A 15,886-nucleotide genomic window follows, 5' to 3' on the forward strand; every position below is an offset into this window, starting at 1 on the left:
CGGCACAGCGGCACACAGACGATTTATAGTGTGTGTATGTGTGTGTCTTCTGTGCTCTTAGAAGTTGTTCAAAGTTTTTTCAAAGACAAGCTCTCATACATAACCCACAGTGCAGGCTGCCTCCACACACACACAACATGCAAACATGAGGTTCCACAACTCAAATTCCAGGCCCAATCCGACCGCAAATATGGATAATTACAGTGCAGAGTTGGGAAGCTGTCCTTTGTGAACTAGGAGACTAAATTTGAAGTCTTGTATGATGATGTTTGCAACAATTGAAGATGGCTTGTGACCCTCCCCCAACATTAAATCACTCCCAAACAACTAACATATACATTTCTCCCTCTTTTTCTCCCTGTCCCTCTCGTGCTCTCTCTCTGCCTTACTCAGGTGGCTCCTCTGTCCAGTGCTCTGAACGGGGAGCTCCTCATGTCTTCCAGCATCACCAGTCCGACTAGCGTCTCTGACCTGCCCCTGCCCCAGAAGCCCCTGGTGCGCGGAAGCCTGTCTGTTGCGCCGGCCGACTACCTGGAGCGTCCTGAGGTGGCATTGCGGCGTGAGGCAGGCAGCACTGCCCTGCCGGTGAAGACGGAGGTGCCGCTCCATCTCTTCAGCACGACCAACCAGCAGCACAAAGCCGTAGGGGTGCAGCAGCAGATCCCCACCAAGCTGGCAGCCCTCAGCAGGGGCAAGGAGAAGGGAGGCAAGGGCGGCAAGGCCTCACATCGCACTGACAGCACTGGTAAGGTTTTAACATGCAAAATACTAAATACTAAATCAGTCAGCACGGTGTCCCAGTGTATAGAGAGACTTTCTAAAACTAAAAGATCACTGGCCGAATCCTCAAAATGTCCTGTCAGTGTCTCTGAGTAAGACGTTCAACTTAGAATCCATGATGTGAGCCCATCTGGAAAAGCACATAAGCTAAATGTGCAACGTGCGGGTTCTGTATATATATATATTTTATCTACCAATCTTATCTGTGTATAATTTGAATATATTAGATTGGATGAAAGGTTCTTCACACTGCACTTTCTTGATATGTATACCATTCTGGAGATGTTCATGTAAGTCTGCCAGACATTTTACACATGATTCTATTAATCCTGCAATTTGCCATATGTGAAAGAATGTAGTTTGTATTGAGGAAAGTTTTCAAATCTCTATTTGCTATTATATTGCTCAAACAGCGGAAAGAAATGCAGAGTGCAGGAATGTCACAGCAGATGAAAAGGGAGGTGTGCAATTTTCCCCTGTCATTGTTCAATTTTCCCCACTCTCCTGCACCTTGCTGGGCGTACATTTTCTAAAAGCAGTTGTCTACAGTGTATCAGACTAAGGTGACTCATACAAATCACTGCAAGTATGAGCTGGTTCACAATGTCTCAACCAGCTCACATTGATTTTTGTATGTTCCAGTATTCTTAGGGATGATGCATATAGTACAGTGAGAACCTGCTGCCCTGTGTGAGTCCTTGTGTGTCTTAAGGTAGCTGATTCACCATTGAGTCAATAATATCCACTCTTTTTATGGCTCACATGAACATGACCTGACCAGAGCCTTATTAGGGTCACATTAGCTCTCTCCACCGGGTGTCCCCTCTGATAAATCTAACGGTGGCCTGTGAGAGGCTGGGCTGCTCTACTTTAGTATCACAATCTAATTTCGCAGTTTAATTACATTCTCGTCCTGTTTTTCTTGCACTCTCTTCTCTCCCTCTTTCCACACACCCCTCCCTTCCTCAGCCTCAGTGGATATGAAGCAGATGCTGCCGATGAAGCTGTCGGCCAGAGATGACAACGCCCTAAAAGCCAAGCGCTCCATCAGCCCCAACCAGCAGCTCCAACTGTCTGCCCCTCCTCTGACCCACTCCCTTCTTCACCATGCAGGTATGTCATCTCACACACAAACACACATGCACATCTACAGCCCTTCAGTTTAAACACACACACACACAGTCCAGTCACATTCCCCCAACTCCTCATGTTAGAAGTGGGTTAACACTGATGCACACAAACACATGAGCACATTCTCCACCTGGGCAAACCCTGCCCCACCCAAACACGCTCTGCTCCAAAGCTTGCCTTCATGCCCAGCCTCACCCTGTGTAAACACCTATCATTGTTCCACATGCTCTCCTCTGATTAATGGCACTCGGCACTGCTGACACAAGCACTTTTAACACTTTGATCCTCCACCATCATAATTACCATGAAAATATTGGCATGATTTTATGCAGCAGATTTCAGTTAGGTTGATTGAGACCAGCTGTATAAATAAACTTGTTTTTTTTTTCAGTAAAAACACAGTAGAGATGCTGTAGTAATATTGTAGACAAAATAGAGCTTAAACCATTACATATCAGTGGTGCCAAAAATACACCCAGAAGGCACCAGTACAATCCACTACAACTGCCATAAAGTTTACTTTTATGATGCCTATAATTTTTTGACACTCTCATAACAGTGTTAATTCAATTATATGTGTAGCATTGAGGTCATAGTTAGTGGTGGTGTTATTCTGGGCTGCATTTTATTGAGTGGTGTTTCTAATATTCTGTCCCCCTCATGTATATAAATTGGGGGGACAAAAAATTAGAAACACCTCTCAATAAAATGCAGTCCAGTACAAGACCTCTGCAAACTACAACCTCAATCATAAACACATAATTAAATTTACATTTAATGTCATCAAAAGCTTAGCTTCATAAACTTTGTGAGGGTAGAATTTATGATAGAGCTGTTGCATTGAATTGCAATAGATTGTGCAGGTGTATCTAATCAAAGTATTTATTGTCATGCACACTTAAAACAAGTTTCCCTGTCCAATGAAATTCTTCTATTGTCTTCCATTCTTAGTGCTGTTTATCAAGAGGCACAAGATATAAAAAAAATTCTGAATATAAATATAAAAGAGAATGAGTAGTAAATATCAGCAGATAAAAGAATAATAAAAAAAAAATATCCAAAGAACATTATGTACAATATACAGAAAAGTGTATAATAACATAGTATACATACTATACAGAGTACTAATAATGTGGCCACTGAGTTCATCTATAGATAGATAGATGGATTATAGTGTCCTATGCAGTTTGGAGAGAGACTTTTCTTTTCATCTGCTGAGTCTGCATTTAGTTCCCAGAACATGTTTCCTACACATGTAAGTTGCTGAAGAGCCACTGCAGCTGAGAACTGTGTGCAGGCAACATGTCTGAGCAGAAAAAAATGAGGGTTTTAATGACAAGATTGCTTTACTAAAACATTGCAGAGTTAAGCTGTGCTCTTGCAAAGCTGACACATCTTCACTCTGTCATATCATGTGTTCATTGTAAAGTAAGGAAGGCATGGTATTTGCAGAATTCACTTGTTCTGGCAAGGATTTACTGCGGTGCGAACACTGTCCCACCTCTACCAACTTAGCATTTAGCCCAGCAACACAAGCCTCCAAACATGGCAATGTCACTTACTCATTTGCTCATACAGCCCATACAGCCACTTTGATCTCTAAACAGAGTATTATACTTGGAAAGGCTTGAGAAGAAACACTGAAAGAAGCACTAACGAAACATGTCAGAAAACACTGTTGTCAGTATACAGTAGTCATCAAGAACTCCATGTCCTCGGGGTGAAGAGACAGGCGCATATTTGGTTTGGGGTAGTGGAACAGACAGACTGAGGACACAGAGAGACAGGCTTTGTATCTCATACATTTAACAATTCAAACGCACATCTAGGCAGCTCTCCATTCACATTCACTGAATTGATTCTCAAAGACACGGAAAAAATGTGTCCCGTATGAGTTCAGTATGGAACGCGGTTTTAACCTACTTTACAATTACAGGACAATTCCATAGACTATTTTATGTGGCAGTTGGTGAAACTATATGAAACTAACTATTAAATCATTTACTACCTGCATTCTTGAGCAACAGTCATATGCTTGGAACAATATATAAAAATAAAACTTTTAACAAGGAAATTCAACAGAATTTGGACCAACTGCGGTGGGGGAAAAGTTGAAGAACAAAAGACATCAGACAAAGTTTGGCCAAGGGGGCTTGCGCAGAGAACACCAAAGAACTCAAACCAATGCTTCTCCTGAAGTCACAGGTTCTTGCAAGACATCTCTTTTGCCCCAAAAGTTCTACTCTTTAGCAAGTATACTGGGGTCTTTATACTGCTAGCTGGGAGAGTCTTTAACCACCTGATGTCTTCTGCTGTCCATCTCTTCCAGATTCACTTAGTCCTCCAGACAACATTGGACCAGACAGCCAGTTGTCCACTTCCACCATCACCTCCCACCCCCCCTGTGTTCAGAAGCCCCCCATTCCTCCTGCCCAGTCCCACACTCAGCCCCCAGCTCAGCCTCCCACCCAAATCCTCAACCCTCTCCACTCACAGAGCCAGAACTCGCTCCACTTCCCGCCCCATCTCCAGCTCCAGGGCCTCAGTCCCAACTCTCAGCCCCAGCTGCAGGTCCATGTCCACGGGCTCAGCCACAGCCACAGCATGCCCCCTCCCTACAGGACCACCACAGAGGACCTCAACAAGGAAGACGTCATCTTCTTCTAAGCGCATGCTACAGTCCACTGCACTCAGATTAATCACTGATCACAAAAAAGGATGTTCTCCTCTCTCCAAAGCTGGTCCCCGATCAGCCATGCAGTCCATTCCGCGGAGCTACTTGCAAACAGTTAGCTGGCTCCGGTTGTGTTCAGTGTGGTAACAAAATGCCTCACCTCAATCTGTGGAGGCTGAGTTGTTTCTTAGGTTTGACCAGATAAAACCTCCAGAATTGAAGTGGTTTCAGTGGTCCATGGCAGGGAGCAGAGGGCAGGCCTTTGGCAGAGCTTTACTGGCTCACACAGAAAGAAAAAAAACTCACAATTCATTTTTTGAGATGTCATTTTAGAATCAAACCATTCCCTGATAGAAGAGCATATATTTTAACCCCTCCACTGCATCTTCCCTTTACACGAGCACTGCTTCTTTTATAAATTTTTACAGTTTTATTCCTAAACTCAGTAGCAAGTGCTGACAAGTATGAAGGGGTAAGCTTTGGTGAAATGAAGGCTTTTTATAACATGTGAAGGTTGAATGAAGTAAAACCAATCCAAAGACAGAGCTGAGTGAAGGACTGAGACCGGTGGATTTGGCTGCGAGTCCAGAAGGAACATTGTAAAAGAAACACTGTTGGGTCCATTTCAAGAAGCCTGAAGCACCAGTCAGGCTGGTTTGTGACAACATGGAGAAAAGGAGGACCTGGTACTTGTGTTCAGAGCGGGCCATCTGCTTCTTACGGACATGGAAACCCGAGGTGGTCCAACTCTTACCAGGAGAACAGCCTCTGCTTGATGTTTGTGACGAGATGTTTCTTTTGCACAGTGTAAATACTCCATTCCAGACAAATGAATGAACTTGTATGGACTGAATCTGTATTGCTTGGTTGTACAGTTGTCGATATTGTGAAGGTTCATTTTATTCATTTTTTTCTTCTTCTTAATCATTCTTATTCCAGAAGGCTAAAACACTGGAGTGCAGAATATTAGCATTGCCACTGATGGTGAAACATGACTTGGATTTGGTCAATGGGTTAGTAGTAGACATTTTTTTTTTCTAAAAATTAAGAATGTCTTATTTCATTTCAATCAAGAACTACTGTCTTATTCTTGTAGCCATTCATGCAGCAGCTCGTTAGTTTTAGGGGTACATTTGCCTTTTAAATGCTTCAGCTTTTCCGGACAGCTAAACTCCCTAGAGAAATTAATGTGGGCTAATGAGCTATCAACGGAGCATGAGTAATGATCACAGCAGAGTACATCATGTAAGTTAATATGGGCTGAAAATATTAAAATCTATCATGATAACAGTATAAAATATAACTTGGTGCTTTTGCACTAATTAGTCCAATGAATTTATTTATTATTCCCAACAGAAAATGGCTAGGATTAAACAGATTAGTACAAAAAGTGGACTACAGACAGTGAGGCCACAGTTTTAATCATCTAATCAATCAAGTCCCAACCATTTTGTTCCTGAGCTTAAACGAGCCCCTATGTAGCTTCTTATACAAAGGAAAAAACGTCTCTTTACTCAGATAGTGCTCAGAGAACACTTGTTCTTAAAAGCTGCTGACGTGTACCATATATCATACTGGTTTTCTCTCTCTCTGGCCTATAAACATAAAGCATATTCTGTAGATCCCCAGGACAAACACGTAGGTTGTGTTGTGTCGATAATTGAAGCATTTTAAAGTTTATGAACTCCCCGGTTCAACCCGTTTGAAATGAGTCCAAGAAAGCCCCAAGGTTTTCCCGTAAGCCAGGTAATAAAGTTTGTGCGAATGATAGGTGGAGTTTTTGAGAACTCCTGCAAATGGAGCTTATTTTGCTGACATGACATATTACACAGCACCAGAACAAGTCAGCTGCGGCAGGTCGGTATATCTTTGAGATATACCGACCTGCTTTAGGATGTCAGTTTTAATTGAAGCCCCAAGGTCTCATTGACACTGTGTTTATGTGATCGCCGATGACATTTCATTAGCCGGGTCTTAAATCATCTTGTGCCTGACAGACAGGTGGTGCTCTGACGGCTGCAGCGATCCCACAGCAAGAACCACAGTCATCTGTTTTCCAGCATTTCTGCTTTCATCTTTTTGTCTGTACATACCACGAGCCTGTGTTGATACTTACAAATCACCAAGTAGGTGACAAGTTAATGTTTTGGGCAAAAGCATCACAGAAGAACTTTGCATTTCTCGTGGGAATCTACAAGTTGTTTTTTTGTGTGTGTGTCCTTGTCCAGACGAGTTTGGGCTCAAGCGGTGACCATTCACCTAGTGTGAGCTTGAGCAGATTTTCTGAGCATTTCTGTCATTGACTTTGCATTTGTTATGTATATTCTGTACATATGTGATCTCTTCCGCACTGGCCGCTTCCATGTAATGCGTTACTAAGAACATGAATCAGATATTACCACTGGCCAAATGTTTGTGCATACATGTGTAAATATACTAAGCACAATACACACATGGATGTGTATGTACAATGCTGTATGCCTGGGAGATGTGGCCCCACAATCATGTCAGTGCTGAGATATAAATGAGCTGAAAATGAAGGTACGCATATTTAATATCCTAATCTGTGCTGATGTAGCATTGAAGTCAGGGTGCGCTGTCTCTTGTGTCTCTGGTACTCTTACGATGACTAACACAGATATTTCACCTACATCATTTAGCAGTTGTGTTGAAAAAAAAAAAATCATCCACTCGTTTCAGTTGGTTAACCAAAGAGACGTTCAATCGGTTGGGTTCCACACCGTGTTCTTAATGTGAAAGGTTTCTGACACTGTGATGGTACTAGACAATGAAGTGGTATCTCATGTAAAATAAGTAAAACTGTAAAAACACCCCGTCCAATGAGAGTCAGTGACGAGTGTGTTTACATTACATGCATACTGTATTCCAGACAATAGCTCATGTCCTGGTTCATTTGGGATTTGCTGTCTATATGCAGCCTCATACATCACAAATATTCCTGTAGACATGGATGAACGCTATTCTTAATATGACCATGAAAGACCATAAACAAAACTCAACAACAAATGGAAAAAAGGTGTTGACCTGCCTCTGTCTTCTTAATACTGTCACATCCATGTTTGAGTTTCTCCCTAACCGCATCTGATCTTGATTCAGGGCTATTGTAGAAGGGATAATGTTATTTATACACACCCGCCCTTAAACGCAACACTTGAGCATTGCGAATAACATTGGAATATTAATATGCATGTAAACACACTCCATGGTTTTTTTGGGGGGGGTGGGTGGAACCTTATAAAATTTTAATGAAGTGTTTTTCATGTTGTGACAGTTCAAAGTGTGTGAAGGCTTCTGAAAAGTGTCTCCTTTAATGAGCTTTGGGATGAGATGTTAAACAACAGTAAAAAAAAAAAAAAGCAGTACGAGAGCACTTTACCCATTTCTACTCACAGGTACAGGACCTTTTTTTTTTTTTTTTTTTTTTTTTTTAAATCTGTGGATGTTGACAGTAGAGACGGACGCTGCCAGTCAGTGCCACCGTTCAGATTAACTCGAGTCTTAAACATCCCCTCGCTGTACTGAACCGCTTAACTCTGTGCTGTCTTAAACTCGGGAGCCAGTTAGTCACATCACTGTGCGTGTGCATGTATATGTGAGTGTGTATGTGCGCGTGCTTGCCGCCAAAAACACATGGGAGCGCTCCTAGCTGACTTGGTTCCAGCTGTGTGTTTTGCACACACACACACTTGCATATATTGGACCTGTAACATGTAAATAATCCTGAACATATTTCATTTCCTCCGCCAATTTACACTAGTCACTTTGGATAGTAGCATACTTGAAGGGGAAAATGAATGTTTATAATGCATATTGTTATTGTCTGTGAACTTTTATTTACCAAGAGCTGTCTAATGACATTTGTAGCACACAGCGAAAAAAAAAAAGATTTTTGTACCATTTTATTTTATTCACCGCAAGACATTAGAGAGACCTGTGGACACAACTCTGCTGCCTTAGAGAAATCTGAACTTTAGTAATAAAAAAAAAAAGGCTTGAAATTGACTTGTTGTATTTATTGACTTAATTGTTGCCATTTGAGCGTTTTAGTCATAGCTTCATATTTGGAATATTACTGTTTGGGGTAAACGTCAAGCACGCCATGAATTATTCCCAAACAAGTTAAGTTGTATTTACAAGGATTTTGGTCTCTTGTTTTTTCTCTCAGCAAGTACCACATGCGCATGTAACATGTAATTCCGCCTCATTATTTAGATCCCTGTTCATTGCTCATCAAAATAATCCTGACCACCCATTTAGCTCGGACTTTAGCCATCCCTGTGTGTGTAGGTGCAGCAACAGAGCTGTTGACCCTGTGTTTACGCAGCCTGATAGCAGTCATTGCCAGACAAAGGTCTATTTTCAGGTGCTGCGGTTGGGGCTGTTTAATCCCTTTGTAGCCCTCTCTAACACGAAGGCAGCCCAGTTCCTGTGTTATTGTTATTCTGACTGGGAAGACGCTACAGTAGTGGCCAGTTTTATTGTCCGCTGTCATTAGTGGCTTTCCTCTGTCTCCTTTCAACAATTATTTTTCCAGGCTGCTGTGCCCTGTGGAGGGAAGCTGCATTTACTCGCTCTTTGTTTCCGTCTCCTCCCTCCCGCCTTCTTCTCCTCGCAGCGCTCCGCTCATTTCGAGTCTCTCCCTCCTCGTCTCTTCCTCTCTCATCCATGCCTCCTCGGTGCTCAGAGGCATATTATGTGGTGCAATTTGTAGGAAGTCAGGACTGCTGTAATTCTGTGTCGGAGGCTCTTCTCACCGCAAAGCTAAACAAACAAAGGATGCAACACAGAGACAGACAGTCGGACAGACATCCCTGCAGACTTATAAAACGCTGAGCCAAATTTTAGGGTGATTGTCAGTTACAACAGTTGGTTTCCATTTGGTTTGCCGTTACATGCAAATCCTACAGCTTTTCCAGCCCTCGGGACCGTGCAGATTGGGACAGAGTTTATCTTGGCAAGCGTAACCGGGCAGAGCACATGGGGATGGCACTGAGCACCAGCGCTGCCTCTTCACCAGACCGCATCCTCCAGCTTGTGTCTGTGTGGGTGATGTGACAGAGGAATGTGCTGCACGGCTGCTTATCTGCACCTAAACTGATGACCTGAGTGTTGTTTCACCGCTCCTGACTGACACAAAGATCCTCTTGTTGAAAAGGCACAAAGCGCACTCTATCCGTTACTCTGCCGCTAACACCCAAGGTGATTATGAAGAGATAGCCGGCAGTAAAACGGCTCTCAGTCGAGCCAACTCGCCGGCTGCTTTGACTTCTACAAACTCTGCTTACGTAACCTCCTTGGCAGGCCGGGGTACACTCTGGGAAAGGCGTTTAAGAAGCTTCAAGATAAGGGATTTTGACTTTTCAGGTTGTGGCCTTTATCAGAGATAGATGCCTGCAGAACAGTAAAGATCTATGGCCTGCAATAAATGTCAAGAGTGTGTCTCCCCTGGCAACAGCGCCTGTGGCAGAGGTGTTTTCCGTTTTATGGGTTGCAAAGTAAACTTAGATCGAGTTGTTGTGGGCCGGTTTGGGGGATGGCAACAAGCTGGGTTCATAGTTCTGCGATGAATGAATGAGATGCATTGTTCCTCCAACCTGCTTAACTGATCTTCCATCTTGAATCAACAATGGGCGTCCCTGTGCGGGGGCAACGGTGAAAAGGCCTCCGCAGCACAGGTTTATACCGGCGAGAAATCAGATCAGGTGGATGCTATTGTTCTGCCAGAGGAGGCGCCTCAGGTGAATTGAAAGGGGGGAGATGGATTATAAAGGAAGTGTGCTTCGTGCTGACTCATGCTTTGTGCTCCCGGGATTTGCATTTTGCAGTCACCTGCGGCCAGGTCATCGCCTCGCCGGTCCAGTTTTACCCCCCCTCGCGTCGATGCGCTCATTATTCCGAATCAGGAAATGCTGAATGCAGCCATTGTGGAGGATCGACCGGCTCCTGAGAAGAGTAAACAAGTTCGATTCTCATCTAGCAGCGCAGCAGTGATTCATCATGACTTCAGATGAATCAACAACCAGCTTAGCTGAGATTTATGAAGACAAATTTTTGGTTGATTTAAGAGTTTTACCCTCGGTTTAAGAAACAGTTTAATGAATGGAAGTTATTTTTCTATTCCCCTCCTGGGATTAAAGCATTTGCGTAAAGCTTGTAATAGGAGTGGCAGCAACTCGCTAACAAGGTCCCTGCTTCACCGTTTCATTATACGATCAACAAATCAAAGGTTATTCTCAATCTGCACTAATATTCTGCATTGTTGGGTAAATACCACGCCTCATCTGTGCCCCGCAGCCATCAGCCAACTCACATTTTTCATTTCTATTTCAGGATGCAATTGTTCAAGGCCGATGCTGTGTGGGAGGTCTCTGAGGCAGTTGCAAAGATGGAGAAAGAATTCCCCGCACAAACACACACACAAGCACATTCACACACACTTGCACACACATTTTTAGCACTTAAAGTCAAACACGACTGATGCCAAGACAAATAGCCTGCTGGCAGCGAGCATGGAAAACCCTCTCCATCTCAGAATGTGAAGATGTGGGCAATTTAAGTTGCTAAGTTTCCTCTTGGACAGAGCGAATGGAGGGTTCGTGCACAGTTTTGTGCCATTATCAAAGTTGTTCCTGAAACTCGAAGCCAAACACTGGATAATATTTTTGGTGGGTGCACACTTCTTTTAAGAGATGGGAATTGGGACAAGAAAAGATTGTTGTTGGATTCAAACAGTGGAAAAGCGCAAGAGAAAGCAGCCTGATAGTAAATACAGATAGTGACGTAAAGTACTCATAGTAAAACGTCGAGGGAGGGGGGGTGTACTGTTAATGCACTGTGAGTGGAGAAAGTGCTCTAGGCTTTAGGTAAGCCAGGTGAAGCAGATGCACTTGAGTCGATAGTGCACTTAAACCTCTCAAGGAGTTCTCTAAGAGCTTTTGTTGTCCCTTTCGAAGAACACAGCCTGTAGCCATGCACTTTACTCCGGCAGGGCCAATGCACGGTCATCAAAAGTAGACAGAAGTAGTTTATTTTGGCCACAAAAGGCATTCTTTCTCTGTATGTGTCCTGAGTTATCTCTACAAGTACAAAACCACCACAACATTTTCTATCTCTGTTAATCTTTTTCTTGCATGTAATAGTAGCTGATGTGTCAGCTGGAGCAGGAGAAAGGAGAGAGTGTTTTCTCGAAAGCCCAACAGACAGGCTGCCTAGTCAGGAGAAGAGGAGCGCTGCGGCTCCAAATGGGCAAACTGGGGCGTGAGTAACAGCTTATGGCTTCCTCAGCCCAGCTCCAGCGCTTTCTTCTTTCATCTCGGAGAGGAGAGCGGAGCTCATTGGAGCTCTTCGGGAGGCCAGCGCTGCTCTGCGGGGGGGATCTAAACACAGCCTCTCTGATTTAGGAGCTGGAACGGAGCAGTCGCCAGACTCCCACCGGAACTGGCAGGGCTGGCTGGCTGGCTGCTGTTGTTGTGGAGAGGAGGGGGGCGGGGGAGACGTGAGGACGCTGCCAAAAGACCAAAAGGCCACTAACTGCTGCAACACAAACACCAAAATAAGACAAAGCTGGTTGTTTTTGTGTGAGTCAATGGGTGTACAGCAGAGAAAGGCAAGAAAAAAAGAAAAAAGCTAGTAAAAAGCAAGAAAGAAAGCGAGAAAGAAAGAAAGAAAGAAAGAAAGAAGGTCTTTGTGCAGCCAAGTAAAGGTGCAGCCAACCTCAACTAGATGTGATGTTCAGACGTCTGATTGAGATTAACATGGTGTGTTGCTCTCATGCCAGTAACACTGAGCTCCAACATCACATCCTACTGCCAGTCTGCTGATCTACAAACTGAAATGCTGAACACACACACACACACACACACACACACACAGTGCTCCAATATCCACTCTGTCAGGTTCACCTTTTAACTCTTTTCACAGATCTGCCTCTACAGTCCTAACTACGCTTATGCAACTGAGGGGAAACTATTTGCAAGTGTAATCACAGTTGGGTACACACACATGCACACACACATACACATACTCCACATGCCAGCACACACACACACACACACACACATATGTACACCAGCACCCACATGTACGTACACACACAGCTTTTCATTTGTTTGTTTTTTGTCTGCGGGTCTTATTTCAGACCATTTTCCCGTCATGGACCTTGGCAACGTGTCTTCAAGTGCATTAAGTTGGATAATATCATAATATGAGAAAAGCCTCTGTGAAAGCACACTCATCGACTGTAACGTGCACAAAAACCTGTTCAACCACTAACAACAGAAGAGTGCTCTATTGTTCCAGTGCAGCACATCTCCCCTCTTCCTCCCTCCTCACTGCCTCCTCCTCTGCTCTCCTTCCCCTCCATAGGGTTTCTCATTTATTTCCGTGTTACCCCTCTCTCCTGTTTTAATTATCTTCTCGTCCCTCCGGGGAAACGTCGTGTGACGGCCAATCAGAGCGCTGCAGTTGGCCATCGCCTTCTTTGAAAATAACAACAAACTCACTCCAGTTGTTCAGCAGCCCTCAACAAAGCAGCCAGCAACCATCAACTCTGCTTTACGGCCTCACCGTAAACCACTTAGAGTTGTGCTCTTGCTCACGACGTGGAGTGAACCTTCTCTCCTGCGTCTCCTGCCCTTTTCGAATCTGTTCTCTGAGCCTGAAGAGCAAGTCTGGGTCTTCAGGGAATTTGAGGAATCTAACATGAGATGCCGATCACGGTCTGAGCTCATCCAGTCTGCGCTATGCGTCTGTCTGAGCATGTGTGAGCGTGTGCACGTGCGTACGTAAGTGTGTGTGTGTGCGTGTGTTAATATAGTGTGTGTCTGCTTCATTAGTTTTCTATAAGCCCCTGTGTGCAGCTCTGAATGAGGAGGGAGGAGGGAGGATGACACACGTCGACCCCAGACGGAGGCAGATGCTGCTGACACGTCCGAGTATCTCTCTATTGTATTATTCATCCCAGTGTCACATCTCATCTGAAGTGATCGACCAAACAGGATGCAGCAGCCGGGGTCTTCTCACACACACACACACACACACACACAGGCGTGCACCCATACACTCACACGCGCATGCACACAGACACAAGTGCATGCATCCATACACCCACACAGATGCACAACATACATGGCTGATTTTCATAATGTTGATTTGATGTGTCTCTGTGTGTGTGTGTGTGTGTGTATGTGTGCATGTGTGGGTGTGTATGTACATGTGCTGGGGGGCAGATTTACATCTGCTACACTCCAGCTCTGAGGGCTTGCCAGGCTGTGGAAAATGCTTTTGAAGTTTTTTTTTTTTTTTTTCTTGTGGGGTGGGGGGGCTTTTGATTGGAGAAGCAGGGGGGCTTTGTAGTGGTGTGTGCATGTGCGTGTGTGTGTGTGCATGTGCATGAGTGTATCTGTGTCACCTCAGGCAGCATATCAAACCCTTCCATGCCACCCCTACCTTCAGCAGCCCCCCTCTTTTGAGCCTCACTTCAACCCAACTGGGAATTTATCTCTGTTTTATTAATGAGAATAGCAGGAAGTCGCAATTATGTAAAAGAAAAATCCCACTGCTTCCCAACACAAAAGGCTTTACTGTGGCTTTGTGACAAATAGGATGAGAAATCTATCTTTTTTGTACCACACGAGAGCAAGTATGCCCGGCTTGCCTGGAATGTCGGCCGCGCGGTGTCTGCCGTGTCCACTCCCTCTGCCCACGGCGGGGGCTCGTCGGCCCGTCGGGGGACAAAGCTTTGTGTACTTTTTCTCTGAATGAAACTGTCCTCCTGTTGACTTTGTGACGTGACAGGGCCTCACAACGGCTCTTCTTGCAAAGTGCATACTCCAGATGGTCCTCCCATCTCTGTGAGGGGATGAAAGCGAGAGTGGGCAGAGCATCTTAAAAATGCCATTTGCCGGAGAGGCTTGCAGCACATTCATGAAGGCGTGGGCTGGTCGCATCGATAGGACAGATATCCCAGCTTCCTGATGCAAGCCATTTATGGGCACATTGGAATTTGAATTTGAAGGCAAATTGCATTAAAATAGCTAAGGTTTGTCTTTGCATGTGTGTGTGTGTGTGTGTGTGTGTGTGTGTTACAGTCAGCCCTACGGCAGTAAACACACAGAACTGTGCAGTGGCTCATCAAAGGCCTGAATGTTGAACAATCAACTCTCTGACTGTCAAGTCCACTGCCTGCCTGCCTGCCAACATGGCTCTCCATTCCCCTCATCTGTGGCAGCTTTCCTCCTCATCTCTCCTCTCCTCTCCTCTCCTCTCCTCTCCTCTCCTCTTGTCTCTTTTCCTCCTCATCTCTCCTCTCCTCTCCTCTCCTCTTGTCTCTTTTCCTCCTCATCTCTCCTCTCCTCTCCTCACCGCTCCTCTCCTCTTGTCTCTTTTCCTCCTCTCCTCTTCTCTCCTCACTCTTCTTTCTCTCCTCTCCTCTCCGCTTTCTTCCCCCTGCAATTTACTGGGTAATTATTCCATTGTGTAAACAGCTATTACTGTGGCCAAATGCTGGCAAGCCTGAGAGCGCGCTCCTGTCACAATGCTCACATTTCTCTCCCTCTTTGTCGAAGCCACAGGTCTTGCCTGCGTACACACTGTCAAAAATAGAAGCTGCACAATTCATCTGGAGGAGAGAGAGGGAGAGAGAGAGAGAGAGAGAGAGAGAGAGGCGGTTAAATGTTGTTTGAACAAGTCCTAAAAACCTCTGGGAGCATGCATGCACAAACACACACATACACACACACACACACACACACACACACACACACAGGGCCTCTCTATTACAGACTGATTACATTATCACCCTTCCATGTCAAGCCTTTGTGGCACAGCAGCACCTTAATGTTAATGATATGGGCAATTGTACTAATGTCTTTTGGCTGTGAGATGAATTGTGCTAAACCTGATTTAAGCACATGGGGTTGATCATGCCCGCCCATAAAAAAACAAAAAAGCTAACACGGATCATTGTGCATGGATTTAAAATACATGCTGCTCAAATACATCTGTGCTTGTGTTTTAAGGCGTTTCATCATTTCTTTTTAAACATTGTGGACTCGAACCAAACTGTAAACCACAGTCCCTCACATGCCAAGTGTCCTAACATCAAGTGTCCATAATTAAAGCAGCGAGCTTTATTTATACACAAACACTCTCTGAGCATTGTGACATGCAGGAGCTGTAGTAACTCATGTGATGCGAATGATATTTGAGCTTGTCTCCTTCAAATAAACAAACAAATAAATTCAAAACTGATAAAGATCCAGCTCATAATGTTATGCAGGG

At 44.4% G+C, this 15,886-nt stretch overlaps 1 protein-coding gene across 2 annotated transcripts in view; it reads left to right on the plus strand.

The window, feature by feature from the left end:
* The window catches only part of arhgef18b (rho/rac guanine nucleotide exchange factor (GEF) 18b), a 47,649-nt gene extending 39,687 nt beyond the window's left edge, over positions 1 to 7,962 (plus strand). The window contains exons 30-32 of one of the 2 annotated variants that reach the window (XM_030050395.1): positions 394 to 745; positions 1,750 to 1,893; positions 4,241 to 7,962. In XM_030050395.1, the coding sequence (XP_029906255.1) occupies positions 394 to 745; positions 1,750 to 1,893; positions 4,241 to 4,578 (834 nt within the window). In that variant the 3' untranslated portion in view covers positions 4,579 to 7,962. The remainder of the gene's footprint in view (positions 1 to 393; positions 746 to 1,749; positions 1,894 to 4,240) is intronic. The other variant, XM_030050396.1, reaches the window with a different exon arrangement.
* Positions 7,963 to 15,886: the final 7,924 nt, after the last annotated feature.

Source organism: Myripristis murdjan, chromosome 4, assembly GCF_902150065.1.
Source record: "Myripristis murdjan chromosome 4, fMyrMur1.1, whole genome shotgun sequence".
Lineage (NCBI taxonomy): Eukaryota > Metazoa > Chordata > Actinopteri > Holocentriformes > Holocentridae > Myripristis > Myripristis murdjan.